Source organism: Papaver somniferum, chromosome 1 (assembly GCF_003573695.1).
Source record: "Papaver somniferum cultivar HN1 chromosome 1, ASM357369v1, whole genome shotgun sequence".
In the NCBI taxonomy this organism is placed as follows: domain Eukaryota; kingdom Viridiplantae; phylum Streptophyta; class Magnoliopsida; order Ranunculales; family Papaveraceae; genus Papaver; species Papaver somniferum.
Genome location: NC_039358.1, coordinates 56,669,416 through 56,696,532, shown reverse-complemented (window position 1 = coordinate 56,696,532; position 27,117 = coordinate 56,669,416). Strand labels below are relative to the sequence as shown.

General features: G+C 37.8%; 3 protein-coding genes and 1 pseudogene across 4 annotated transcripts; 2 read left to right on the top strand and 2 right to left on the bottom strand.

Annotated features, from left to right (window-relative positions):
* The first annotated feature begins 6,454 nt into the window (after window positions 1–6,454).
* On the top strand, window positions 6,455–8,280 carry LOC113329200 (leucine-rich repeat protein 1-like). Of its 2 annotated transcripts, XM_026576171.1 has the most exons (7): window positions 6,455–6,594; window positions 6,713–6,845; window positions 6,940–7,011; window positions 7,151–7,279; window positions 7,370–7,441; window positions 7,517–7,588; window positions 7,965–8,280. In XM_026576171.1, the coding sequence occupies exons 1-7, from the start codon at window positions 6,519–6,521 to the stop codon at window positions 8,032–8,034; spliced, it is 624 nt and encodes a 207-aa protein (XP_026431956.1). In that variant the 5' UTR covers window positions 6,455–6,518; the 3' UTR covers window positions 8,035–8,280. The 2 variants fall into 2 exon arrangements, with proteins under 2 accessions (XP_026431956.1, XP_026431951.1); XM_026576166.1 differs by having other exon boundaries at window positions 7,151–7,441.
* A 3,489-nt stretch (window positions 8,281–11,769) lies between these two features.
* Window positions 11,770–12,852, top strand: LOC113315069. The gene has a single exon (XM_026563412.1). It carries the CDS (start codon window positions 11,770–11,772, stop codon window positions 12,850–12,852), a length of 1,083 nt encoding a protein of 360 aa, XP_026419197.1.
* A 211-nt stretch (window positions 12,853–13,063) lies between these two features.
* Window positions 13,064–17,304, bottom strand: LOC113287676 (casein kinase II subunit alpha-2-like). Its single transcript, XM_026536497.1, has 10 exons — window positions 16,931–17,304; window positions 16,539–16,668; window positions 15,588–15,782; window positions 15,237–15,394; window positions 14,890–14,980; window positions 14,676–14,741; window positions 14,482–14,564; window positions 14,180–14,243; window positions 14,009–14,077; window positions 13,064–13,429 (listed from the first exon to the last, which is right to left on the bottom strand). Exons 1-10 carry the CDS (start codon window positions 17,236–17,238, stop codon window positions 13,370–13,372), a joined length of 1,224 nt encoding a protein of 407 aa, XP_026392282.1. The 5' UTR covers window positions 17,239–17,304; the 3' UTR covers window positions 13,064–13,369.
* Window positions 17,305–17,531: 227 nt separating this feature from the next.
* On the bottom strand, window positions 17,532–23,291 carry LOC113314981 (annotated as a pseudogene).
* Between the last annotated feature and the right edge of the window lie 3,826 nt (window positions 23,292–27,117).

Below are 27,117 nucleotides of genomic sequence, written 5' to 3'. Positions count from 1 at the left end.
ACCTTGGATTTTCTCTAGATTGCCTAAAATTATGCAAAATATGACAATTCTCAACAGGGTGGTCTAAACTACCACATGCGGGACATGCATAGATTTCAGGTTGCCTAAGAAAATTAGATGTGACAGATTCCTCATGTGATTGCATTTCTAAAGCTGCGATTCGAGCTTCTAATTGATCGATCAGTGATGATTGTGTGAGTGAGGCACTAGCAAAATGTTCATTTTCACGTTGTGATGAATGATGCATGTGTGAATAGTTATTAGGGTTCATGTATTGAGGCTCGGGACTTTGAAAATGTCCATAATAATTCCTATAACTATTGACATCATGGTCTATGGGAGGTTCATAACGTGGAGTATGTCCATACGCAAGTTCTCTAAGGGATTTGTTGTATTCCCCAACTGTAGACCAAGATCTAGACATGATTTGGCTCAAAAGCTAAGTAACTATGTTACAAAGCCCAAAATTTGGTTTTTAATGGGTTTGGATTTTTGGGAAAAATTTGGTTTTTTTAATTGGGAGCAAAAAATTTGGTTTTAGTATTGGGAGCAAGCCCACATTGGTGGTAGAAATTGCTTTGCCAAGGGAAGGTGAACAAGCCCACAATGTGTATGCAAACTGAAGCCCAATGTATCTTTTGAGATAGCCCAATTGTTGCTTGTTTGGTCTGCGGCCCAGTTGGGCTTTTAAAAGTTCAGTTTTTCTAATTTAAAACTACAGGCCCAAATCAATCTAACACCACAAGCCCACAAGCAATTAAACAAACAAGCCCACAAGAAATTAATTACAAACCCAACAGAAAAATGGAAAAAATTATTACAAGCCCACATATTAAAAATGGAAGCCCACAGGTTGGGTTCTCTTAATGGGTTTAGGCTTACTTGCTTAAGCACAGCCCAGCTGCTTAGTTTGGTTGCAAAATCCCAGTTGGGCTTTGGATCATCCTAAGCTTTTGTCTTTGTTGAGGCCCAGTTGGGCTTGGCTCAACTTGTTAAGCTTGGCAGCAACTTCAGCAGGCCCAGTTGGGCTTGTGATTTTCTCCTCAGCAGCACAGTAGCACCAGCAACAGCAGGGCTACACAGCACTCAGCAGCAGCAACATGCAGCAGCACAGCAGCAGTCTTGGCAGCAGCAGAGGCTGGCAGCAGCAACAGGAACAGGGAACAGCAACAGGAGTACAGCAGCAACAGCAACAGCACCAGGCAGCCAGCAACAGCAGGAGCCACAGCAGCTCAGGTTGGCAGCAGCACCAAGGGTTGAGCACAGGTAAAGCAGCAACAGGTCCTTGGCAAGCAACAGGTCAGTTGGAGAAGGCACCTGTTACTCAACAGAGTTATCAGTTAAGAGCAAGCTACAAAGAACAGGAAAATTACACTAGATGCTACACTAAATGCTCATGCAGGAATGCAATGCAAAGATGAATATGCAAGTTATGATGCAGAAATGTAAGCAAGAAAACAACTTCAACACAGCACCAGTCCCCGGCAGCGGCGCCAAAAACTTGGTGGGTTTTATAAAAAAGCCTACAACTACACCTGCAAGTATACAGGGTCGAATGTAGCTAGTGATGGGAAGAAAGGGAAAGTCCTCAGGGACTTGGAGGGTGCAAATGTTGTTTCTACTTTTCTAGTGACAGTGGGAATGAATTTTGTGTTGTGTTGAAACACAACTGAGCTGTTTTGGTATGTGACTGAAATAGTGACAGAAAGTAAAGGTAACAGTGGCAGGGTACTAAGGCTTCAAATCCACCATTTTACCTATGCTAAGGCAATCTCAGTTCAATACTGCTCTTGTCCCTTGTTAGTTATCAGTCAGCTTCTAGGCTTTCTGACTAACTAGATGGCAGTGGAGGTTCTATGCCTGCTGCTCATCAAAGGGTTGGGTTAGAAAGGAGGCTAAAGGCACTAAGATAATTCTAAACCTTGTGATAGTTGGGGCTCTCACACTGCAACTACCCGCAGAGAAGCCACTTAGGTGTTTTAACAACCTAACGGATGTTCTTTGATTAAGACTATCCTAAACATTTCAGCACAACAAGCACAATATCTAGCTTGGATTGAATTAGCAGAAGCATCATGATTTCATCTCCCCCTTAGCAATTAAACTAGAATATGATGAATTGAACAACTGAAATTTAAAATGAACTGATATTGAAAACAAAATTAACAGTTGAGGTCCTGGCTATTCCAGGCCTCTTGGTGGTGCTCTGGCTAGTCCAGGCATGCCCATTACAACATACCAAAGCATATATTTATACTCAATTACACTTTACAAGCAAAACCCCCAAAACAGTAAATTAGGGTTTCTGAAAATTGAAATTCAGTTTACCTAATCTTTGATAATGGCTTATGTACGTCGACCCATTCTTCTTCTGACTCTCCTGATGCTACCCATGCCTCCAATTTGTGTTATTTCTCAACCTAATTTACCAAACTCACACGCCTAGGGTTTCTGAGAAGAGGCGAGTGAATTAGGTGAATTAGGTCTCTGAAATTAGAAGGGAATAGGTGATGGATGATGGGGTGATGGGGTTGTTGGTGATTTGAGAGCTCGGTGGTGGTTGAGGCGGCAGGAAGTTGGTGGCGGAGCAGGTGGTGAAGGTGAGGATGTTGCAGACGGAGTGGAGAAGATGGAGGTGGAGTCGATGGAATTAGGGATAGGGGTGTGTTTGGTTTTGGGTTATAAACCTAGATGCTAGGGTGTTGAGTGGGTTTAGCAATTGTTGATGAACAGCGAGGATGAGACGTTGGATGCGAAGATGATGGATCGATCTAACAGCGAGATGGAAGGAAGCGGGAAGCGACCGTTGGATGCCCGATACAACGAAACTGATGGCTCAAGATGGAGTTAGGTGCTGTAGTGTTTGACAGGAGCTTCAGACTTCGATGCACGACGATGAAGCGACCGTAGGATGCTGAGATGATCCAATCTGACGGCTAGAAAGGGAAACGGGTATGGATATAGGAATTGGATTTGGGTGAGGGTTTTGGGCCTTGGGTATGCCAAGCCCATATCTTCTTTAAGAATAATTCTTCCTCTTCAAGCCCACTTCTAGTTTATCCGGCTCTTGAAAACATCATTCTTCGCTGCCTTCCTGCGGGAGTCTTGACCGTTTCTTTGCTCTTTTCGCTCAACAATTCATCCAAGCTTTATTTAGTACCTAAAAATACAAAATTAATTAATAAAAATATTTATTCTTGAACAATGAAAATACAGAATATGGGATAAAATGTAGAATTAATGCACAAAAGATGAGTTAAATGCCAAGAAAAATATATAGAAATATGCACTTTTTAGCACTCATCACTATTCTCTACTGAGTCTGTTTGTGTAGTAGTTAGGATAGCTTGAACTATGCATCTCAGATAGAGGATTTAGATAATTGGTGATTACAGAAGAAAATCACAATGAAAGCTCCAGTGCATGCACACATGATATTGCACTTCTGGCCAATCCAAAATTATGTAACTGTGTATTCTTTACAAACAGAACAAACAGATATAAAATTTAAATAGCACATCAAGAGTAAAAGCAATAAAGTGTTGTGACAAACAGATCAATCCAACTGTTTCAAGCAAAATTACACTTAAAAAATATATACAAGTAGATGACAATTTCCTAATCTTAAAGGGGTTTAAGTCTAAGAATTCTTACTTGTACTTTTTTTTTGAAGAAACATAAAGTTTTATTGAAAATAATAAAAGTACAAAGATTACAAGGACAAACACACCAAAACAGAGACTAAGAATACAAACTAAGAGAAAACACACATTTCACTCCTCCCCAGAGCTAATAAGTAGCCTATTTTTATCTCTGAGAAGATGCAGGTTAAGAAAATCTGGTGGATGAGAACACCATATTTTCCTACATTCCTTAATTCTAGCAAACTTAGCTAAGACATCAGCTACTTTATTACAACATCTGGGTGTAAACTGAACTCTAACCTCATGCATACATACTAATTAAACTTAAAGATTCAACTAATAAAGATTGATCCTCCCATCTAACATTTTCCAAATGATTTTGTTAAGCAGCTTCCATAAGATTTTTGTTATCTCCTTCCAAAATAAGATTGCTGAAGCCTTTGTTGTGCACCCATTGAACAGCTAACAAAAAAGCTAAAGCTTCAGCCTGATGAATATCTCTTGCTGTCATTATGCAGGCCATGTCTTCCTAGAAAGCTCCTGAATGATTACGAATAACAAAAGATAAACCAGCTTTGTTAGTATTAGGTAGAATAAACATCAAAATTTAACTTTAACCAAGCATCAGGTGGTGGCTTCCAATGCCTACTAAGCATACTACTAAAATGATTATGAGTTATCCTAAAGCTTTCATGGATTCAAATATGATTATCATGACAGAACTTAAAAATGAGATGAATAATGGTGTTAGGATGCTGATGTTTATGATCAAAAATCCTAACACATCTACTCTTCCAGATGAACCACATAGTGATAACAGCTAAGTTGAGCAAATGCCTTCTAGCTATGAAGACTAAATTATCTCTATTTGTCCAGGAGATGATCCAATCCTGAACAGTCTGATAACTATAAGCATTCTGCATAATATCATTAGAAACTCCAAACCAAATGGCTCTAGCAAAGGAGCAATGCAACAGTAGATGATCCTTTGATTCCAAATCATTATTGCACATAACACAATTTGGATTCTCCACTTTGGCAATTCTCTGATATCTAACTGCAACTGGTAACATATCTCTTGAAATTTTCCAAAGAAATAGCTGGCACTTGAAAGGAATTTGAAGATGCCAAATCATAAGCCACATTCTTTCATGTTGTATAGAAAACACTTGAGAAGAGTTAAGTTGTAATATGGCTTTATAGGCAGAATTGACTGTAAAGAACCATTTTTAGTAAGCGACCATCTGAGCTTGTCAGTAGCTGGTTGAGGAGGAATTCTAATGTGCTGAATTTGCTTGACCTGATTTCTACTGAAAATTTGTTGTAGTTTAATTTTCCAGCTGCGACTGTCATGATGTATAAAATCAGAAACTTTAAGCTGTTGATATTGAACAGGATAAACAGATGGATGAAAATCCAGCTGAGAAACAGATCCAAACCAATTATTTTGCGACTGTACAATCATCGCAGCATATTCGATGACATGAACAGAGGTATTGGAGCTTATTTGTACAAAATAGAGGTCTATGGGCTCATTGATAAAAACATTGGGCTCTTCTTCATGGATTGGATGATTATGAACTCCAGATGGATATGACTCTAGTTTACTCAAACTTTCTAGCTCTGCAGCAACTTCCTTCATTGTTGGCTATGTTGGGAAAATTGGCACCCCGAGCGCAGCGGAAATCAGGATCACAAAGAGCAATTGGTGATTTAAACAAAATATGAGAGAAATAATAAGAAAGAGACAGGAGATAAAGAGGCACACAACCACAACACAAGATATACGTGGTTCACCTTTATAGGCTACATCCACGACCAACACCACCAGAAAAACTTCCATTAAATCAAAGACCATTACATGCTCTTTACGCAACCCAAGACAAGACCGAAAGACTTAACAAGACATACCCGAGAACACCATCGAAGAAACCATATAAATCAATCATCTAACCATTCCTCAAAACAGCCTCATGTCTTCTCTTCTACACCGTCTTCACCGCTGCTAGTAACAGAGGAGAAACATGGAATTACTAGAAACTAGGTTTAGGGCAAAGCCTAAACCCTAAACACTAGAACACCAAAATCCTCTCTTCAAGTTTTTTCTATCACACCGGTATTGACCTTCACGGTAGCACAAGACCCTCCTACCAAAGAGACCAAAACCCTAAATACCAGGATTTACCACTCTTATAGGTTGGATTATTTCTACACCTTTAATTCTAATCTTTTATATAGAAAAACTAACTTGGCACTTAAGAATTCCTAATTTTGGGAATAAGTTTTTCTAACTTGGCTCTTAAGATTTCCTAAACTTTAGGAACAAGCTTTCATAAGGTAGAGTTTGAACAAAAGTCAAACTTCTCATAACCGACTAATCCAACAGGCTGTTCTCCACCTTTCATGTTGAGGCATCTCTTTACAAGCTCGGCAACTGCAATGATATGTCCGCGATTCCCTTCATTTGCCATTTGAGGCTGTATAAGCGGAAAGACATCATTTCGCTCTCCATGGCATGTACGTTGTCAAATTTTAAAATGGGACCCCACACATTTGAGATTCGCGGGAAAGGCGGTAAAACACATGACCGGTATATCTGTTTTCGGTTTTTGGTACTCCGTTCCGTACTTTCTTCATTGTTTAAGTGCAACGTTCTACTTCTACAGACAAAACAATTATAAATTTCCGTTGAGTTTTGTTGACTAATCAACTCTATACTTTTCTAGTCTACTCTTCTACTCCATTTTTTTTCTAATTTATTGACTCGTTCTTAATACTACAGCAACAACAAAGGAAATCACTTCACTACTTATATACTTCTCTTCTTTTTTTTATCTTGTTCTTCATTGCTGTTTCCAATCCTTTCTTCAAGCAATGGAAATGAGATTGGTTCTTTGTTTAGTAACACTTCTTTTTTCATTTGTTTCAACTATTTCTGCTAATTCCGAAGGTAGTATTCAAAATATCTCTCCTTTATGATTTCCTGATTGATTCTCTTTATGTCTGGGTTTGTGTTTGCAAATATGGTTAATGGTGATGATTTTTTTTAAAAAAATTTGTCGTTGCAGGGGACATACTTTATGGTTTTAGAACAAGACTATCTGATCCTAACAATGTTCTTCAAAGTTGGGACCCAACTCTTGTGAATCCGTGCACTTGGTTTCATGTTACTTGTGATAATAACAATCTTGTTATCAGACTGTAAGAATAATGAACAAAACCCTTTTCTCTATTTCTGCGGAATCTGTTGTTTCTCTCTTGTTGATTAGTAGTATGCTTTTCTTTGATTTTTCAGAGATTTGGGTAATGCAAGTCTTTCTGGTAGTTTGAGTCGTCAGCTTGGTCAACTTCAACATCTTCAATACTTGTAAGAATTAATTCTTTTCTCTCTTTCAATGTTCTTAATGATTTATTCCAGTTTTAGAAAAGACTAGTAATAATTTATTTTGAGTTCATAATCAATTTAGTAGTAGTAAATGATATGAATGTGAATTGATTGATTTCAGGGAGCTTTATAATAATAAAATCTATGGGAAAATCCCAAAGGAATTGGGCAATTTGAAAAATCTTGTTAGCATGGATTTATATGATAACAAACTACAAGGACAAATCCCAAAATCTCTTGCTAAATTGAAGTCTCTTAAGTTCTGTAAGTTGGGTTCTGATTCTTCTGAACTTCATTTTTTTTTTCTTCTAATTCTTGTATATTTGATGTTTGTATGCAGGCGTTTGAACAAAAACAAGTTGACTGGATCTATCCCAAGGGAGCTTACTAAACTATCAAAACTCCAAGTTTTGTAAGTAAACTAAAACATTATTTTTTATGTTGTAGTAATTTTGATTCCTAAGTGTGTGAGTTTTGCATTTTGCAGTGATGTTTCAAATAATGATCTTTGTGGAACAATTCCAATTGGTGGCCCATTCGGAGATTTTCCCATTAAAAGGTATTATTATTACTGCTTCGTTGCCCTTCTGCATGATCCTCATGACTATGTTTATTTGTAGTTCTAGATCAAGTTTGTATTAGGTGTGGTTGACAGAAGACAAACCTTAATATTCTATGTTGGATATGCATCAGGGGAATGTCTTATACTACTTCGGTTCCTTCAAAAGAGATACTATCACTTTTTTTGGAAGTGATAGTATCTCTATGGTACATGCATATGCCATATCTCTATGGAAGTGATAGTATCTCTATGGTACATGCATATGCCATATCTAAGTGTCATTTTAGGCTTTAGATAGATTGGATTTTATGGTACTCCCAATTTTTGGTAACTTAACAGCACCATGTTAATAATTTAGTTTTCCCTATGTCAGCTTTATAAACAACAGTAAACTCGGTAGACTCGAGCTTCCGGGACGAGCAACTTATGATTTTGGATGCTAAAGAGAACTGATTCCAGCGAAGAACTAGCCTGGTGAAAAAAACCTATACTGTAACAAATAAAACAAGCTATGTGAATTGTGAGACTAGCATGTAATGCATCATTACATCTTATGGGATGATGGTTGTAACTGTAATAAAAAGCCTAGCGTTTTTAGGGGCCACTCAAAAAGATTTAGGGGTCAACAATAAAACAAAAAAGGTCACCCAAAGGGAAAATGTAGCCAGCCCTTATCTCGCGTAATTCGTAATGGCGAAATTATCCTTATATATTCGGAGGATATGATAACATTGTTACCCTCCGAATGCAATCGGAAGCCAAAATATTTCCCAGACTTCCGATTGTAGTCGGTGCAGTATTTCTTGGTTCGTGTTTTGGATTCAGCGTTAATCGGGAGTTAAATATATTACAAAACCTACCGATTATAAGTTGCCGCAAATTCAAATTTTGAAAGCTACCATAATCGGTAGATATGCTAAATCCAATGCCTACCGATTATTGGTTTCTCCACATTCAACTTTCGTCAAATTAGCCGTTGGAGTTTTTGGGAAAAACAAAAAGAGCCGTTGGACCCTAAACCTATATGAAGAAACTCATATCTATCACCCCAATTGCACCAAACTCTTTCCTCTCTTCAGTTTTAATTTTCATAACAAAAAACATGGATATTGCTTTTGCCGAAGAAGAAGATTGTGCTATTTATTGCTTATACGAAATCGGTAGATTATTTTGTTAAACAAACTACCGATTGTAATATTCGGTTATGTTATGAGTCAACTTTCTTTCCGATTATGGTGTTGTTTGGTTCCGATTGTAATATTCGGTTAGAATAATCGAAAGGGTAATAAAAACTAAACTTCCGATTATGGTTTGTTTTGAACTTGTAATATTCGGAGGATAGGTTTTTTGTAAAGTTCCGAATGTACGATGGCCCAAAAATCAGAATTTGGGAAAAACTGATACTTTTCAAATTTTGAAATTGAATTAATCGGAAGTTAAACAGTTACCCAAACTTCCGAATATGGGCTGTCTAACCTTCTATATTGGCCCTTGGAACCACCTAGAGCCATGGCGTGGTTTGTTTTGAACTTGTAATATTCGGAGGATAAATTTTTTTGTAAAGTTATGATTGTACGATGGCCCAAAAATCAGAATTTGGGAAAAACTGATACTTTTCAAATTTTGAAATTGAATTAATCGGAAGTTAAACAGTTACCCAAACTTCCGAATATGGGCTGTCTAACCTTCTATATTGGCCCTTGGAACCACCTAGAGCCATGGCGTGGTTTGTTTTGAATTTGTATTATTCGGAGGATAAATTTTTTTGTAAAGTTCCGATTGTACGATGGCCCAAAAATCAGAACTTGGGAAAAACTGATACTTTTCAAATTTTGAAATTGAATTAATCGGAAGTTAAACAGTTACCCAAACTTCCGAATATGGGCTGTCTAACCTTCTATATTGGCCCTTGGAACCACCTAGAGCCATGGCATGGTTTGTTTTGAACTTGTAATATTCGGAGGATAAAATTTTTTTGTAAAGTTCCGATTGTACGATGGCCCAAAAATCAGAATTTGGGAAAAACTGATACTTTTCAAATTTTGAAATTGAATTAATCAGAAGTTAAACAGTTACCCAAACTTCCGAATATGGGCAGTCTAACCTTCTATATTGGCCCTTGGAACCACCTAGAGCCATGGCGTGGTTTGTTTTGAACTTGTAATATTCGGAGGATAAATTTTTTTGTGAAGTTCCGATTGTACGATGACCCAAAAATCAGAATTTGGGAAAAACTGATACTTTTCAAATTTTGAAATTGAATTAATCGGAAGTTAAACAGTTACCCAAACTTCCGAATATGGGCTGTCTAACCTTCTATATTGGCCCTTGGAACCACCTAGAGCCATGGCGTGGTTGTCCTTCTTCTTCTACTCTTGCCACTGGATCAACTGGTTCAACACTTGGTCCTGCACTTTGTTGAGCGGCTTGTTCAACACTTGGTCGCACCCCTTGTTCACTGCCTTGTTGTTCAACAGTTGGTTGCACTCCTTGTTGACTGCTTTGTTCTTGTTCGCTTTGTTGAGCACCTGAATTATCTTTGGCACTCCTTTCCCTCGTAGCACTAGATATCACTTTCTTCCTCCCTTCTCGACTTTGTCTAAACAACAAAGAAAGGAACAATATTTACAAACTATACAATCGGAAGACAAAGTATGGAAATATAACCCGAATGTACACATTCGGACGTAAGAGGACACATATTGTTCCCGAATACAAAACAATCGAAAGATAACTAAACATATTTGCAACCGAATATACATCAATTGGAGTTCAGAAGCTGTAAATTTTTCATCCTACACAATCGGAAGACAAAGTGCACATCTATAACCCGAGTGTACAAATTCGGAAGTAAGAAGACACATATTTTTTCCGAATGAAAAACAATCGGAATATAACTAAACATGTTTACAACCGAATATTCATCAACTGGAGTTCAGAAACTCTAAAATTTTATCATACACAATCGGAGGTATAAAACATTATATTGTCTTCCGAATAAATACTGGCCCCAAAATGGGATTTTTCCTATATCAGAAATTTTGAGATTTTTTCAATATATACATTCGGTAGTGAGTGTTCTTCCGAATACTTTGTGTCTACTTAAATATAATCATCAAATCTTTCTCCCGAATACTGTCGATGTTCTTGAAAAATGAAGAACACGACTACATTCGGAAGTAAATGAGCATGCATATCGTCCGAATCTGGATAAATAACCGAAAACCCTAGAAAAAAATTTTCTCGATTCGACGAATTAAAGCGAAATAAACCCCAAAAATGATAGATTCTTACCTAATTGGGGCCATTTGAAGTTGACGAAGTGTTTGAGTCTCGGAATCGCCACCACCGACTACATTGCCGGGTACTTCTTCTTCGCGTTCTTCTTCATTTGCAGCAAGAATTTCTTTATTTCTTGCTAAAATTCCAATGTTTGGATCGATACCCCGAGCAACATTTTTGGTTCTAGGTCTGTGGGTTTCATTTCTCTTATCCATTGTTTTATAATCGAATCGACGATGTTTTGATTTTACGATTCGCGGCGATGTTTCGGTTGAACGAGGAAAAAAAAACTTTCTTCCACAATCGGAAGATAATATGAAACTGGAAGAAGAAGAGTTGAAATGAGTAGAATTGTTTTTGATTTGGTTTTTATACAGTTTTACCAGAAGGGCATTTATGTAACTTCAATATCATATAGGGTACCCCTTAACTAGAGTCTTTGGCAGGGTATAAATTGATGGCACCTAACTCCTTTGGGGTGGCCCCTAAAAACGCCAGGATAAAAAGGTTATATATAAAGATATATTTGATTATATGGACGTTTGAAAACATGTCTAGCTAGATCAACTTTGGATAGTTTCAGCTTTCAGGTTCATTTTTCGGCCAATGCTCTAAATCCACTCTCCAATTTGGTTGTGCATGTATGGGATAGCAAGCTCAGATGGATGGCTTATAATTGTTGGTCAATGTCATACCTGGACAATTACAGCATAACTTAACTACTAATAGATTAAGCAAGCAAGGCCATTTACAGGTTGGCAGTTCTATTTCTAGGCAATGGTTTAATTAGTTTCCATAAGCTCTGATTGTAGCTAGTGAGATCAATGATTTGGAGCTGTTGCTTCAACAAAAAAAAAAATGTTTTGGAGATGGAATACTACATCTGATTGACGTTCATGGGGGTGGAGGATCTGAAATGGCTTGGTTTCTCTGGCGTTTGTATAGAAGCTTGCAGGATTATATTTTCAGGGAAGTGGCTTTTCACAAAGATCACATTTGCTCTCATCCTGCCTCTATGTTTCATCTCCTTAATTAACAATGAGATCTCTGAACTCATAGCGCGCAACATTCACGTAAGCGAAGTTTTATTACGGAAGCTAGATTTGAATAATCCATTGCATGACAAGCTTGCAGATTTTATATTCTCCAAACAGACGGCCGTCTGGATATTCGGTGTCGCGTACACTCTCTTTGTCTATATGATCTCCCTTCTAGCTACATCTGCAGTTGTTTACACCACTTCCCACATTTATATCTGTAAAGGACATATCGATGACGAAATATCGTTCATCAATGTCATGTTCGTTATTCCGAAGGTCTGGCGTAGACTTGTAATCACATTCTTATGGAATGTCTTGTTTGTGACTTGTTTTACCATCTGGATGTTACTCACCATAGTCGTAGGCTTGGCCTTACTTCATTACGCCCAGGGACAAGATGCTAGCTCCAAAGATGACCCAGTGGGGTTCCATTACACTCTCTTAGATGCATTCTTTGGAGGTTTTATGCTGATCATCTATTGGATTGGTTACCTGTACATAATTGCCATTTGGAATTTGGCTAGTGTGGTAACCATACTTGAAGATGTATATGGCATCAAAGCCATGAAAAAGGCCAAAGAGTTGATAAAGGGTAAGCAATGGGTTTCATATATTACCGTCGTTCTCATCTACTCGTTCTTAGAGTACTTCAACACAATGGCGTGGGATATCGTTAAAGCTAAGTATGATCCTGCATTGATTACAACTGGAATAGTGGCTAAGTTGATAATTGGAACAGTGTGCCTCTTGCTTCTACTGATTGAGCTTCTAGTCGGGCTCGTTGTCCAATCTGTGCTCTACTTCGTTTGCAAGTCTTACCACAGTGAGACAATCGACAAAGCCAGTCTTGAATGTTGCTTGAAAGCTTTCCGCGAGGAATATGTTCATCATGAAAGGAACACAAAAACATTACAACACAAGCAAGTTGATATTCCTTGACAAATTCTACTAGTCTTCCTTTTTTTCTTTCTTTTTTCTGATAGTTGGTTCCATCGAAAAATTTTCTTTCCTTTTTAGAGCTTTTTTCGATTTTGAAATCATGGAGTATGCACCATGGATTTCCTAACCTTTGTAGAAAGAATTTAGCAAGGAAAATGAAAAATGTGCATTGTAACAATGAGTAATAGATAACTTTAGGACATTTGGAATGTTATGCAAACAAAAGCCTATCATTTTTAGTGTCTGCCAGAATTGGATATGTCAAAAATATATGCATTCAGAGGTGCAAATAACAAGAGAAGCAAGATATGTCAGAATTACTCTAACTTGGCAGAATGCAGAGGCCAAATTAGAGTTCCATTTAGATGAGCTAAAGGAAAGAGTTTAAGACTTTAACTAACCGTAATTACCGTTCTTAGTTTCTTACTATACATACATTCATGTAATGTTTAACGAAACCTTAGCGCATTCGACCAAACAAAGGATAGCTCCATAAGAAAGAAAAAGATAGGCAACATCACTGCGTCCCCTTCCTACTGCTCTCTGCAGCTCTCACTTGAGAGAAATATGGATGTGCCTGAATACATCAAAAAATGAAAAAGAGAGCACACAAAGAGTTCAACATTAGACTTGCGATTACTTTTTCAGTCAGATGTGGAAGGTAAGACTAGAATGTAGATTGGAAAGGAATGCTAAAAGTTTAAAGATAAGCAGGACAGGATAAGGACTAGAAAGAAAAAAAAAAGAAAAAAAAAAAAAGAAGAAATATTCTCTCCTATCAAGTGGATAGAGCAGAGTATTACTTAGCATGGCAGTCGTTGAGATACAAACTTAAAAACAGTTGAGTAACTAATAGGGACAAAAGCATCATGTTTTTCCTAAACATGCTGAACTCTGCGAAAGCTCATAATTAGAGTGTTCCACTTTCTTTTCCCTGGGTCTGTTTCAACATGTCAACTTCGTATTGACCAATTCAAATAGACCAGATCAAACCAAGGAAATTGGAGACAAACAATTTTGAACCTTGAGCAGATTGAATGCTATCTAAATACACAAAACTAAGTTGAAACCAATAATCACCGTGAAACATCAACTTGAAAACTCAAGAAAAGGATAAATGGTTAAATAACGTGCCACTAGTTCATTAGAGGATTACCATCGCTTCTTTTGCCGTAAGTCTATCCTGGTGATCATAGTGTAAAAGCTTATCAAGAAAATCAATTGCCTGCACATTGAACGAACCCTTAAATTATAAATTATAAAGATAAAGGAAACTTTTTTCATAAGGAAAAAATATCAAATCATGAAGCTGTTTCAAATGAATGACCTCTGGAGAAACCAAATGCTGATTATCCGCATTAAAGAATTTGGTCCATGGTTTCCTGCTGTGCCTGCAAGCATATTTAGTTTTAGTACAAGCTGATGAAAATAATCATTCCACCAGTTAACGAAAATAATCCACCAACTTACTTAACGAAACATGCGTGGTAACTGTTTGAGGTACAGTTTCAGGATGGATAATAAATTATATGTTCTGACACAGATGCTTCATTTAAATGATACACTACGTCAATATGCCGGCTACTTATGGATATTAGAAATAAATATCAGAGTTCATATTAAGAATACCTCCCGACAAGACCATCAAGTTGAGGATCAAGCTCCAAGCTGTATTTGTTCAGATAGGCATTTAACTCGTCTGTTCCAAGTACCTGAATATAATAGAGCACATGCATAAAGTCGCGTGTTGTATACTGCACACTGCACTAAAGACAATTTTAATGAAGACCGTCTCTACCAGTGAGATTCATAGTAGACATTACCTTAGCAATTTTGACAAGCTGATCATAGTTGTCTCGACCATAAAAGAATGGCTCCTTGCGAAATATCTGTCAAGGAATAGATAAATTAACTACAAAGATGATTCTCACCATCTGACCACAAGCTATTTCAAAGGAATAGATAAAGGAATATCTGTATGCTATTTCAAGAAATTGACTACAAGCTACACTCTGTTTACATAAAGATGATTCTCACCATTCCAGCAAACATACAGCCCAAGCTCCACATGTCCAACGAGTAGTCATAGTCTTGCAAATCAACAAGGAGTTCAGGCCCCTTGAAATATCTGGGAAAGAGTGCAATGTTTAAAAGATTAAGCAAGTGTTAACCCATGTGATTCATCCACAGCCTACAATCTACACCAATTGTTCGGAACTAATATACCATGTGAAAATGTAAAATAATTTGAAATGTCAAAAATCTTAGTTCAGTCTTAACAGCTGGTAAATATATCTTCTGGTACATATATATGGTACAACTATATAAAAGGTAAATGACCTCATGAGTTACTTCAACAATTTGATATCCCTGAAATACCATACCTTGAAGCTACACGGACATTATATTCCTTGCCAGGATGATAGAACTCAGCAAGCCCCCAGTCTATCAAGCGAAGTTTACGTTGTTCATGATCTATCATAACATTGTGAGGCTTGACATCTCTGTGCATGATTCCTTGGGAATGGCAGTAATCTAATGCCTGAAATTAACAGATGGAGTATTTTACAAACAATGCAGCGCCCTATGTTGCTGCTTCATACTTTGTACTCCTCACATGCCTCTTTGGTGTAATGAAGATGAAAGTAAAGAAAGCTTAACTTCTATTAGTAACATTTTTATAGCTAATAGAAAAGTTAACAAACAATAAAGTAATAATTTAATTGAGATGAAACCTTGAGAAGCTCGTAGATGTAGTATCTAATATCATTATCTGTGAGAGTCGGATATAAGACTTTGAAATCTGTGCTGTTCACGTGCTCAAATACCAAGCTAGGAGTTTTAGAGTGCTTATCTCTAACTATATCGAGCAGCTTAATAATGTTTGGGCCACCACAGAGGTTCTGAAGAATTTTGATCTCCCTCTTTATCTGCAAACAATGTTGAGCAACCCATAAATATTCATTATGGCAAGAGGAAACTATATCAGCAAACAAGAAGTTGAAGAGTTTATTATTTTTCTTCTCTTAAGACTTCGGATTTTATTAAAAGAATGATAGAAAAATAATTTCTAAAAAACTGGAAGAAGCTCAAAGAGAGCAACCTAGCAAGATAAAACAAACACAAAGTAGTTAGTTTGATAAGAAGTGGAAAGAAAGATGATAACACAAACCAATGAAGCAACACTTCATCAGAAAGGTTATAGTAACAGCAACATAATGCACCGTAAGTGCCGCTACTACAGTTTGTACCAAACTGATAAAATGCTAATCACAATTCTTCCAAGGTAAAATAGCTCCCTTGATACAGTGCAGGGCAACAAGAAAACCACTTGGATTAAGCTCATTCTGGCTCAAGAACCAATTTAAGTGTCATCTCTTGAGGCCAACCGTGCTTTCTTATGCACATGACAACAGACACTCTTCAATAGGCGCCGTGTATAAATAATTTGATAGGAACGAAAGTGATATACAAATACGTCAACACAAGTGAACACCTACAATAAGATCATCCAGAACAAACAAAGGCTTGATTTTTATGGAAGTTCAAAAGACTTGGGACACACAGGATGGAGCTAATCCAACCAACACCCAGACATTATAAATATTTCTGCAAGTTTAAAATACTAGCAAACAAGAAAGAAGTATCACTAAGAAAGCATATGAAACGTTACAAGCAAGAATTACCTTCTTTTTCTTGACAGGCTTGAGTATCTTAATTACGCAGCGCTCATTGTTATTGGTATTTATACCTTCAAAAACTTCACTATATTTCCCCCTTCCAACTTTCCTGACAACTTCATAGTTTTCCTGATCCCTGGATGAAAAGATTCAAATAAGCAATTAGTACTACTCTAGCTAGCTAGTGTCCCTTAATTGCAAAAACACAAAAAAAAAAAAAAATTATGTCTCTGGAATTGGGACTCTCTATTTTCTCTGCAAGTAAATGTTAAAAATCTCTGAATCTCCTAACTTTATTTAATTCTTGACAAACCCTAATTTTCATGCTAGTCTACAAGATTAACAACTAATTGATACATGAAATTATTGAGAGAAAAAAGATTAGGTTTTTAAGTTACCCCCATTGAACAGTGAGAGATTCATAATCCCAATACTCTTTGGGGCGAATGACATTAACATCTGCATAAACTCGAGCTTTAGACATATTCTTCGAATCAACTTTGATCTCAATAAGATTCTTGATTAAGGAGCTGCTTTTGTTGTATGAAGATGGAGAAGAAGGATGGTGTAGGTTTGGGGAATGCGCTACCGGCGCGTAATAAAACGCCAACAGCGTTCCCACTGAAACTATATAGTAACGAAGAAGATGGTGGAGGAGATGTACAGAGATTTGACGATGTTGAAGATCATGTCTTTTATTGCGCATGTACCACTTCTACAACCGCAGCCACTCCAGAGAGAATCAGATTAACTGTACAAACAAATCTAAAATGCTGCTTTCAGGTCCAATTTACCCTTCAAATTTTTTTATTTTTTTTAAGTAAACAGAACATAAGGAAAGCACGGCACATTGGGTGACTGACCAGAGTGACGTGTTTCCTATCATTTTTCTAGCACGACTGACTGGGATTCGCATAATTTGCACTAGTGTAATCACAACAGTTTGAACATTCTTCGTCTCACAGAACACAGTAATATTTCTCAAATGGATTTGATCTCAGCAAAAGATTAAATTGCTTTTATTGTTGGTGAAATCTACATAAAAACAGATGTATACAGTTCACATAGCAGAAAAGATACTAATAGGAAGAATGATAAGCTGGAACATAAGAAACCTGTTATCTCAGTTTAATTATTACACAAACTTTCTATGATCTTGCATTGTATCTCCCATTAGGATTTTATTCTGCTGCTGCTTGTTGTTGTGTCACCGGGTATCTTGTCATACAGGCGATAGATCACTGTTGATTTTGACATCTGAGGCTCCCTTTCAAGGACTGCAATTACATCTTTAACTGTTATGCTCCGGGCTATCTTTGTATGAACTGAATCTCTCCCGAATTTCCTCATTCCACCTATGAGAAGAGATAGATAAAGATGTTAGTCTCTATAGCCCAATGCAGACAGAAGGATTCTGTATAATTGATTTAATAAAAAGATCAAAAATGATTAAAAAAAAGCAAACAAACCGGATTAGATAACCTTTCATAAAATGCTTTGGGCATAGAATCAAAGATGGTAAGGTTTTCATATTTTAATAACAGTTTAAGTATGCGTACCAAATGATGAAGAAGAGGAGTTGTCCCTCAGAGCTCGTCCAGTGTTCGATAAAGTCCGGTGACTAGAATTTTTACCAGACTGAGAAGCTGACAACACATCCGTTCCCCCTTCACGCTTCTGCCTGGCTTGCTCAGCCATAAGTTGCCACTTCGATAACATATCATCCCCTCCAACAGCAACTCGGGCAGCAACATTTGCGGCTGTAGTCCGCATTTTGTCATCTTCTTCTTTGTTCGCCTGCAAATGTAAACAGGGAGTTTAATAGTTTTTCTTCTCACCAAAGAAATAATCACTCAATTGATCAGGTGGGCACGGCAGGCATATATCATAACTGATACCTTGAGTGCCTTTGAACGGCCTTCATCCTTGTCCTTGTCACCATCAGCCCCGGTGACTCCCTTGTCTTTGAACGGCCTTCATCCTTGTCTTTGAACGGCCTGCAATCAACATATTATGAAACCAAGTTAGTTGTTTTCCTAATTAATTTACAAAGATGCCAAAGATGCATGAAGCAAAGAGCACATAACTGTCAAAAGGATATAGATGGCAATGATACATCTAATACGAATAACTGAATAGGATTTACAAGGATCCCCCTAGCAGACTGCTAGATACAGTGGAAAGATCACTCGCTAGCTTCCCTAGGTGCCACATGTACAAAAGAGGCGCTATCAATGCTAGCACTCATTATAGATATACAAGTGAATAATTACAAGACAAACAAAGAAGATTTAGTTTCATACTAGGTGTAACAACGGATTAGCAAAAAATATAATGGTAACAGCCAACGTCAATAAAATATAATAGACAAACTTTATCAACACAAAATTTCATAGCGTGCAGGAAATAATCCTGGATCTGTTAAGAGTATTAAAAAAGTAAAATAATACTTGTTCAACAAAATGCTATGGTGCTCTTCCTTCCAACCATGTTTTTCCTATTCATAGAACCACTTTCACATTTAACCAGTCTGGTATTCCGATAAACAAACAGTACGGTTAGTACATAATGCTTTAGGAAACAAACATGGTAAAAGTAGCCCAGGGGAACAATATAATAGGGAAGAGCAGAAATATTATATCATGGCTGAAGCTACTTAGTTAGCTATGAAAAAAATCCCATGAAGTGTAACTTTCTAGTGAACAACAGTTTATGTCTGAGAAACTTCATTACCTTGCTAAAACTTCTGCATCCATGTATCATAACAGTAATGAAACAAATGAACATGAAAGCAAGATGGATTTGAAACCAGTGCATAACGTAAAAGGACACATTGACCACGCATATATTATAAAGCAAAATAGATTATCAAAGCCAAATATGTACAGCATGAAACCAAAACAACTTTATTTGAACTTTCAATGCATTAAACTGACTCAAATTAAAAGCTCAGGCCACTCACTTCGTTGCTTTTTCTGAGCTTTTCTGCTTCTTCGGCTTGTTTATTCTCCAACTCCTCCTTGGCCTTCCGGTTCATCAATTGAATTTGGCGTCTAACATCTGAGGTAATGATAGTTCTATGTCTCGGCTTTTCAATATCAACTCTCTACAAAGTTTCATCCAAGATTTAGACAAGTAGATGAGCTACAGCCCCACAGATATATCACCAGAAAAAATGAACATGTACATACCTGTTTTGACATCCTCACTAAGTTACTTATTAATCCATGCATTCTCTCCTCCACACACTGCAGTTTAATTGCATAAGAAAACTTCTAAAACAGCTACATGAGACAGGCAAGACAAAACTAATATCTCACCAATGATAGGCAGCGCTCCACATCATTGCTTATATTCTTGATACCACATTTTGACACTGTCATCAAGAACAAAAGGCAAAATATTCAACTAAGAAATCATTTATACATTTAGCACTATATCCAGAATTGGCAATAGAATACGTCACATCAATTAGAGAAGATAAAGGAAAAGGAGCTACTAACTGATCTTCGCCAATTTCTTTTGCAGGGGATTTTTCTGCAAAATCAACCTTTCTTCTTCTTCTTGAACAACCCTCCGAGTTGCTTCTGAAGACCTACCATCATCTTTGGGCGCAGAAAATAGCTGCTCTTCCTCTTCCTGTAAATTATGAATTCAAATTGTAGCTAACCACAGAAGGCAAACAGCCGTCATGGAAAAACTTAACGATCGATCATACCCTGAGATCAACTCCACTGACAGCAGTAACATCGTTAAGTTGTTCAATGCTTTGATCCTGAAACGCCCCAGATACCTTTTGCTTTTTACTGCAATAAGACAAATATGTTACCATTAAAAATTATAATTAACTAATGAAAGAGATAAAATTGCAGGGACATAACATATCCTTCACGAGAAAGAAAAACAAGAAAATAAACTGTTCACCTTGCCACGGGTGAGGGAGTTCCAAGTGCATCGATTGGTTTCTTTTGACCAACAGAAGTTTTTTTTGGCGGAGGATTTGTATTCATTCCAGCCCCAAGTGGTTGTAGAGGTAACCTGCGAATTTATCTGACATTTTTAGTAGCGGTAAGAAGTAAAATATGTACAATCACATACATAACTTGAGTTATCGAAGTGACTCCCCAAATTGCACGAGATGCCAAATATTAATAAAGGGTTGGTTTATCCTTCAAGTCTGAGGCAACTTAAAGGTCGGGGAACTACTTAAATTCTAAATAGTGGTGTGATTGTTGATACTACTATTTGTAACATTGTTATTCAGTCAGGCAAGATTATGGTTTCATAGTTTGAAACAGATAATATGACCAGATTAAACCAGTGGATTAGTTCTACAGCCTAACAAAAGCAAAAATCGAGAAATCCTGGAAAATGGGGGAAAGCAAGGTCCACTTTTGAAACAAAAGCCGAGTGTTTGTATGGTAGTTGTAGAGGCTGGAAAAGGAATCCTAGAAGACATTTCTGCTCCAGAGGTTGTAATTCCTTGATCACGTGTCACGACGCCAAAAGAAGCTGATCCCAGGGAACCAGAAGTTTGAGATTTCTGCTGCTGTTGTTGCTGGTCCTGAGTGTGATCAGCTGATTCCTGTTTTACAGGAGGCATTGTAGGCAAAGCGTTAATTTTCTGCTCTTTGTTCATGGAGGATTGCCATTGAGTATGTGGCAAAGTGGACTGACTTGACGGATGAGGAAGACGTCCACCACGGATTCTCTTTGGTTCACCATTAGAGGTTTGGGCATCATACTTGGATGCATTCATCGTGTCCATGGGCTGAGATGCCCCTCCTATTTGAGTAGATCTCATTCCGTGATGGAGTGGAGGCTGCCTCATGTGCAAATCTTGAGTTTGGGATTTTAACGAGGCTAATCCAGCACCAGCAGGTGCCCGAGGAAATGCATGAGCAGGGTAGTTACCCATGTTAGTACCGTATATTGAATATGATGGCTGTGCAATATGCATATGCTGTTGCTGATCCTTAGTAAGTCCTCCAAATAAAACAGGCTGTCCCTTTTCTTGGAGAGCAGCCGGCACTGGGTTTGCATGCATTCCCTGTGATGCTGACTGATGTTCTGTGGCTGTGGAGTTTTGAGGGTTCTTTTCTGTGATCGACAGGCTTGAATTAGTCTGCAACTGAACAGCCGAGCTGGAAACTTGTGATGAGTCTGTTGGAGGTCTTTGACCCTTCAAATGAAAATTTGAGAACAAAATGAGGTTTTTGTGATCTGTGGAGCAATAAGAGATTATCTGACAACTAATACTGCATGCAATAATAAGTTCGAGACCATACCTGAAAATGCTGGGCTGCAGCCTGTGCATTCCGAGCAGCCTGATCTTTAGCCAGTTCCTGAAGTCACAACATGTAGCACTTTTTATAAGCATAATGTTGTCAAATCAAATTGTAAACATGTTATGATCTACTTGCCTTTGTTTGTACAACGTGAAATGCCTTTCTAAGCATCTTGTCCCCAACAATGCTCCTCATATGTCTTACGAATCCATCTTTGTTAATTTCATTATTCTGAGTACAGAAATAACTTATTGTTTAATACAATAAAAAATATAATTTACTAGGTCGCCCGAATATGTAGCAAGGAAGTTCTCCAAGATAGTCAAAAACTAGACTCACCTTCAATTTCGTAAACAGTGAATCAAGCTGCTGCGCTTTATCTTTTTCAAGGTGTGGCATAATCATCGGAATCAACAACCCAAATGGTACCGGTCTGTTCCTACTCTGCGCGTTATTCGCTTGTTCTGCTGATGACACAGGTGGATTATTCGTTTTCTGGAATTGAGGAAATGGTTGCTGGTTTTCTGAAATCACCTGCTGTTCTGCGACTTGAGCAGCACTTTGTTCAGGCATCTTGACCGCAGTCACAATTTTTTGTGAAACCTGAGGTGCATTTTGTTCCCCTTGTGATTGTAGTTGATCAGGACGGGACTGATTCTGTTGAACTGGTAGTATATTGTGTTCCAGTAATGACACATTCTGTTGCTGCTTACTATCACCGCTACTTCCATTTTTAATTGTACCAGTAGTTTCAGATGATTGTTTCTCCTCTTGCGAATTCTTCATTCCTTCTTCTTGACCTTGACCCGTGGCATTTTCTTTCCTAACTGAACTTTGCCATTGTTCAAACGTCTGGCTTAGTGCAGGATTATTTGCATGAGACATTACTCCTACGGTTTCACGATGAACTGAAAACATAAGAATCCTAAAACTTTAGGTAAACCCACAAAAGTTGGAAAACAAAGCATAAACCCTAAAATGGCAGAACATGCTCTAAATTGAAAGAAAAATTGGTGAGTGTATTGAAATAAAGTTGTTTCCTTTTATCTTTCCTAATTTTTTGGTAAGATTAGGGCTAAATAACAATGGCATTACCAGTAGTATCTAATGGTTCAGAAGTAGATGGTTCTCCTTTGATATCTCTATTTAGAGCAGCAGTGAATGCCTCTACGTCAGCCCCAGAATGTACAGTTTCATCCTGCAACCACATTAAAAAAAAAAAATTATCTCTAATTCCAACGGAAGGAGATTCATGATTGAGAAGAAAAATCAAACCTCGTCATCATCAAGGAGCTTCATGATTGAAGGGTCCATTCCAATTCAGAGATTATACAAACCCAGACTACCGCTTGTAAAAATTTATGGCGTTTGGTTTCAAATTCACGAAATATAATTGAAATCGGTCCGTTATATGATGAAATTAAACTAGGTTTTAACAGAATAGATGTAATGACAATACGTGCCATTTAGCAACTCGTCGTGCTGTAATGAGGTCACCTTCGTGACGGCATCTGTAAGGGTGCACCTCTTAGCCCTTAGATAGTATCTCGAGGTAAGATTTAAAAAATAAATTATACTTGTTATTTTCTACATATTGTAAATTAATGAATTTTTAGTATATTAATTAATCAAAGATGCTCATGGTGCTGGTATTAATATAGTTGTATACTGATTATAAAGAAACCAGTAACACTGTCTATTTTGTACACAGGAGACAGAGGAAGAGGTGCGACTTGTATTGCTAACTCTTTCTTAGTGGTATCTCTAATACAACATGAGAGATCGCACAAAGCCTATTTATAGGCTATGTTTGCATGGTACAGCAAGCATGATAACAACACGTGTCCTATACTTGTACAAATAGGAATGCGACACATATTTGTCCATCGGAGTAATGTTTATCTCAAGCAAAAGCCTCGAATGTTCTTGACCGGCATAATGGTGGGCCACTCATAGACAGGCGTGTCTATATAACACTCCCCCTTGGACCACCATAACTTGTTAAACCTTTGCTGGTAAAAACTGATAGGACAGAACCCGAGTAAAATTTGTTGCCTCGTCAAAACCTTGTCAGCAAAAATCCAACTGGGATAAAAACTAGTCGAAGAAAAAGGAGCACAACATCGGTAGTTTTAAAGTGATGATGGTAGTCACACATTTTCTCCAGTCGTCATGAATTTTCTCCCGTTGTTGAAACTGTGTCAGAAAAACCATTTAGGAAAAACCTGCGCTTAGAAAGAGGGTGGTCGCCGCCACAAAACATTTTCTTTGACAAGATTTACGCCAGGAAAACCACTTGGGATAAAACCTTAGCGCCGAGAAATACTTCCACCACCAAAAAATTGCGTTAGGAAAACCACTTGGGACAAAACCTGAACGCCTGCATCAGGAAAACCACTTGGGGACAAAACCTGAACGCCTGTGCCAGGAAAACCGCTTGGGACAAAACCTGACCACCAAAGTTCAGAATACTGCCGACATCGAAGAGCATGTTGCCTTGTTAAAAACCTCGTCTGGAAAACCACGTGGGACAAAACCAGACCAAAGGAAAAGAGTACAACGGACGTCGCCCAATGATAGTGCTGGATACGCATACGCTGCCTAGTTAAAACCTTGACAAGAAAAACCAATCGGGACAAAACCTTGATGAAGGAAAAAGAGTACAGCGCGTTTAAGCCCAGCCAAAAATTCTACGAGTTTACTCCCCCTGAAGCATGACTTCTTAAAGCGGTTGGTGGTGTGGACATTTTACAGCCTTTATAAAAACTGCTTTACCATTTGCAGTTTATGGAGGATTGACTACAGGTCCTGCGCCGAGTGCACCACTAGCAATGTACACCTCACATTTAAATCCTCCATCATTGCACACCAAATTCAGTTTTCCGCTTTAACTTCAGGCATAACAATGAAAGTCCTTTTGTAAACTCATAAATACCATATAATCAATTTCAGCCTCTAAAAATGTAACGTATCAGATAGATCGATCACTTCCCACTTTTGGGAATCACATAGTAATAGTGTTAACTTTAGTAGCACAATAAGTATTACCAGTATCAAAAATTAGATGCTCTAGTTTGTGCTAGCATATTCTCGAACTTCTGGCCGAGAGATATTTCATTTCAACGAGATCTCATAGTTTTGTTCAAGCGTGGATTTTAGCGCTACTAAGGGCTCTTTAAGAAGCCAAAAATGATATCATCAATCCATTCGGATTTTAACCTTATACCAAGAACATAAAACACATACAAGGATTGCTCACGAATTTCTCCTATGTGGTGATAATGATTTATTTCAAGCCTGACATGGTTCACAAAGTCAGGTGGCTTCCTGAGTCAGAAACTCGAATCCTTCAGGGATTCATTACAACCACTACTCATAACAAGATGCAATATGAGTCCTTCAGGGACTACCACGCTAAAGTGCATCTATATTAGGAGAATACTTTTCGTTTCACAGAACCAATCCTGGGGGTTCAGCAGGAAAACCCTCTAAGTCGCACTTTACGCGATTATTTTACTCTCTCTGCGCTTCATCTCAAACACCAACATGTAATATTCAGGCCTCATGATTTTACAGTGTGAGTCGGATACGATCTTTTTGCGCTTTTCGAGAGATTTCATCATCTACCTTAGTTTGAGGGTATGCCTACCAATCATAATGTCGATGTTCCTCTGCAGAGGGGTACACAACCACTATTGTAAACAGTAATCGACAATCATGTACAGTCTAACACATTCTCTAGTGCATGCACGTTCATGAAAATTTCATAGACTGGTACCAGCGCCACTTCAGGCGCATTATCATATCCTCGTTTTCTTTACGAGGCATAAATAAGACGGTCGTTCACGCCTTAATCGAGTCTTAATTCACAACTTGGTCACTGCGAAGTGTATAATCTAACCTGCTGAGACAACGTTTCGTGTCTATATCCTCAAGCAAGTGACAAACAATATTTTCCCAGAGATACTGCAGTTATTTATTTTAATCACGAGTAATCTCCAACACCTCAATTACGTCCAATATCTTGGTGTGAGAAAACAAATGAGATGTTTCACGCCAATTCTAGTGGCAGCCAAACTTTCTTTGATCAGGATAAAAACTTGATTAGATAACCTATTTAATTGTCGACTTCTTACTGCAACCTTTAGATGATGCCTGTCATATCCATGACTTTAAAGGAAAGCCCTTAAATTTGTCGACATAATGCTTGCCATCTTCAAGTGGCAGTCTTTATCCCCCTGGTTAAGATGGGAGAACCTTTTTAGGTTATCAACACCGTCCTATTGTGGTGACTTTTCTCCCCCTGATTAAAATGGGAGAACCTTAAAGGTTATCAACCTTACTCACGCCAACTTCTGGTGGCAGGTTGTCATGCCAACTTCTGGTGGCATCTTAGTTTTCCTGATCATGGCGGAAATATTACTATCTCATTTCTAGAAACTTCTGGTTCCATAATTGCCTTATTTTCAAAGGCAATTTTGCTCATGATGGTTTTTGGGTTTTAATTTAACTACACAAAAAGTACCCAAAACAGCTGCAGGCTCGACAAGAGATGAGACATTTCATGCCCTTCCTTTTTGACGGCTTACTTCCTCCCCCTAACGGCGGGAATACAGTCTCATCTTCAGTAAGACATTACCAACACATGGTTTTAAATGTCTTATGAATCGAAACCAACATACATATCTAGGTGACGCTATGAACCAAACACGTGAATTGTAAGGTTGCTTCGCAAGACATAATTGATGGTAAATAGTTGGTCGAGCAATAAATTAAATATGCTTAAACAAAGAACTCAACTAGATCATGTCGAGTGCGCACATGTGCTAACTATATGCTCGATATAATACCAACTGAAGGCAAAGCATCAAAAGCCTATAAATTTAGCACCAAAATAAATGGACTTAGCTGGAAAGTCCAAAAATGGATACGCAACCACAAGATTTGCACAAACAGTTCGGAAAATATGGCATTACGTGTTAATATAGAAAATACCATCCAACGGATGTGTCTATCAATACCACAAAGTATTGAAACTTGTCCATAGTGTAGGGTGAATAAGTCCTACAAATGCCACCATAAATCCTATGCAGGAATATTGGTGATTCAACGAGTTACCGTAATGCTTCTAGTAATGCCATTTAAATAGCCAAATATCTCAGGGAACAAACAACACAATTTACATCCTTATCTACTAAAAGAAGCTTCCGGTTCTATAAAGGATGTCTATGAGCATTCTGTATCGTTCTACTCATCTTAGTAGAACTTGGGTGTCCAAACCACACATGTCCGATCAT

What these genes read in the sequence shown, in the direction of transcription:
- LOC113329200 (XM_026576166.1), top strand. Translation starts at nt 6,519, where the DNA reads ATGGAAATGAGATTGGTTCTTTGTTTAGTAACACTTCTTTTTTCATTT. An exon ending in AACAATCTTGTTATCAGACT is followed by an intron (nt 6,846 to 6,939) that starts GTAAGAATAATG and finishes TTGATTTTTCAG; the next exon opens with AGATTTGGGTAATGCAAGTC. An exon ending in CTTCAACATCTTCAATACTT is followed by an intron (nt 7,012 to 7,150) that starts GTAAGAATTAAT and finishes GATTGATTTCAG; the next exon opens with GGAGCTTTATAATAATAAAA.
- LOC113315069 (XM_026563412.1), top strand. Translation starts at nt 11,770, where the DNA reads ATGGGGGTGGAGGATCTGAAATGGCTTGGTTTCTCTGGCGTTTGTATA.
- LOC113287676 (XM_026536497.1), bottom strand. Translation starts at nt 17,238, where the DNA reads ATGCGCAATAAAAGACATGATCTTCAACATCGTCAAATCTCTGTACAT. An exon ending in GCTGTATGTTTGCTGGAATG is followed by an intron (nt 14,742 to 14,889) that starts GTGAGAATCATC and finishes ATTCCTTGACAG; the next exon opens with ATATTTCGCAAGGAGCCATT. An exon ending in AGCATTTGGTTTCTCCAGAG is followed by an intron (nt 14,078 to 14,179) that starts GTCATTCATTTG and finishes TTCAATGTGCAG; the next exon opens with GCAATTGATTTTCTTGATAA.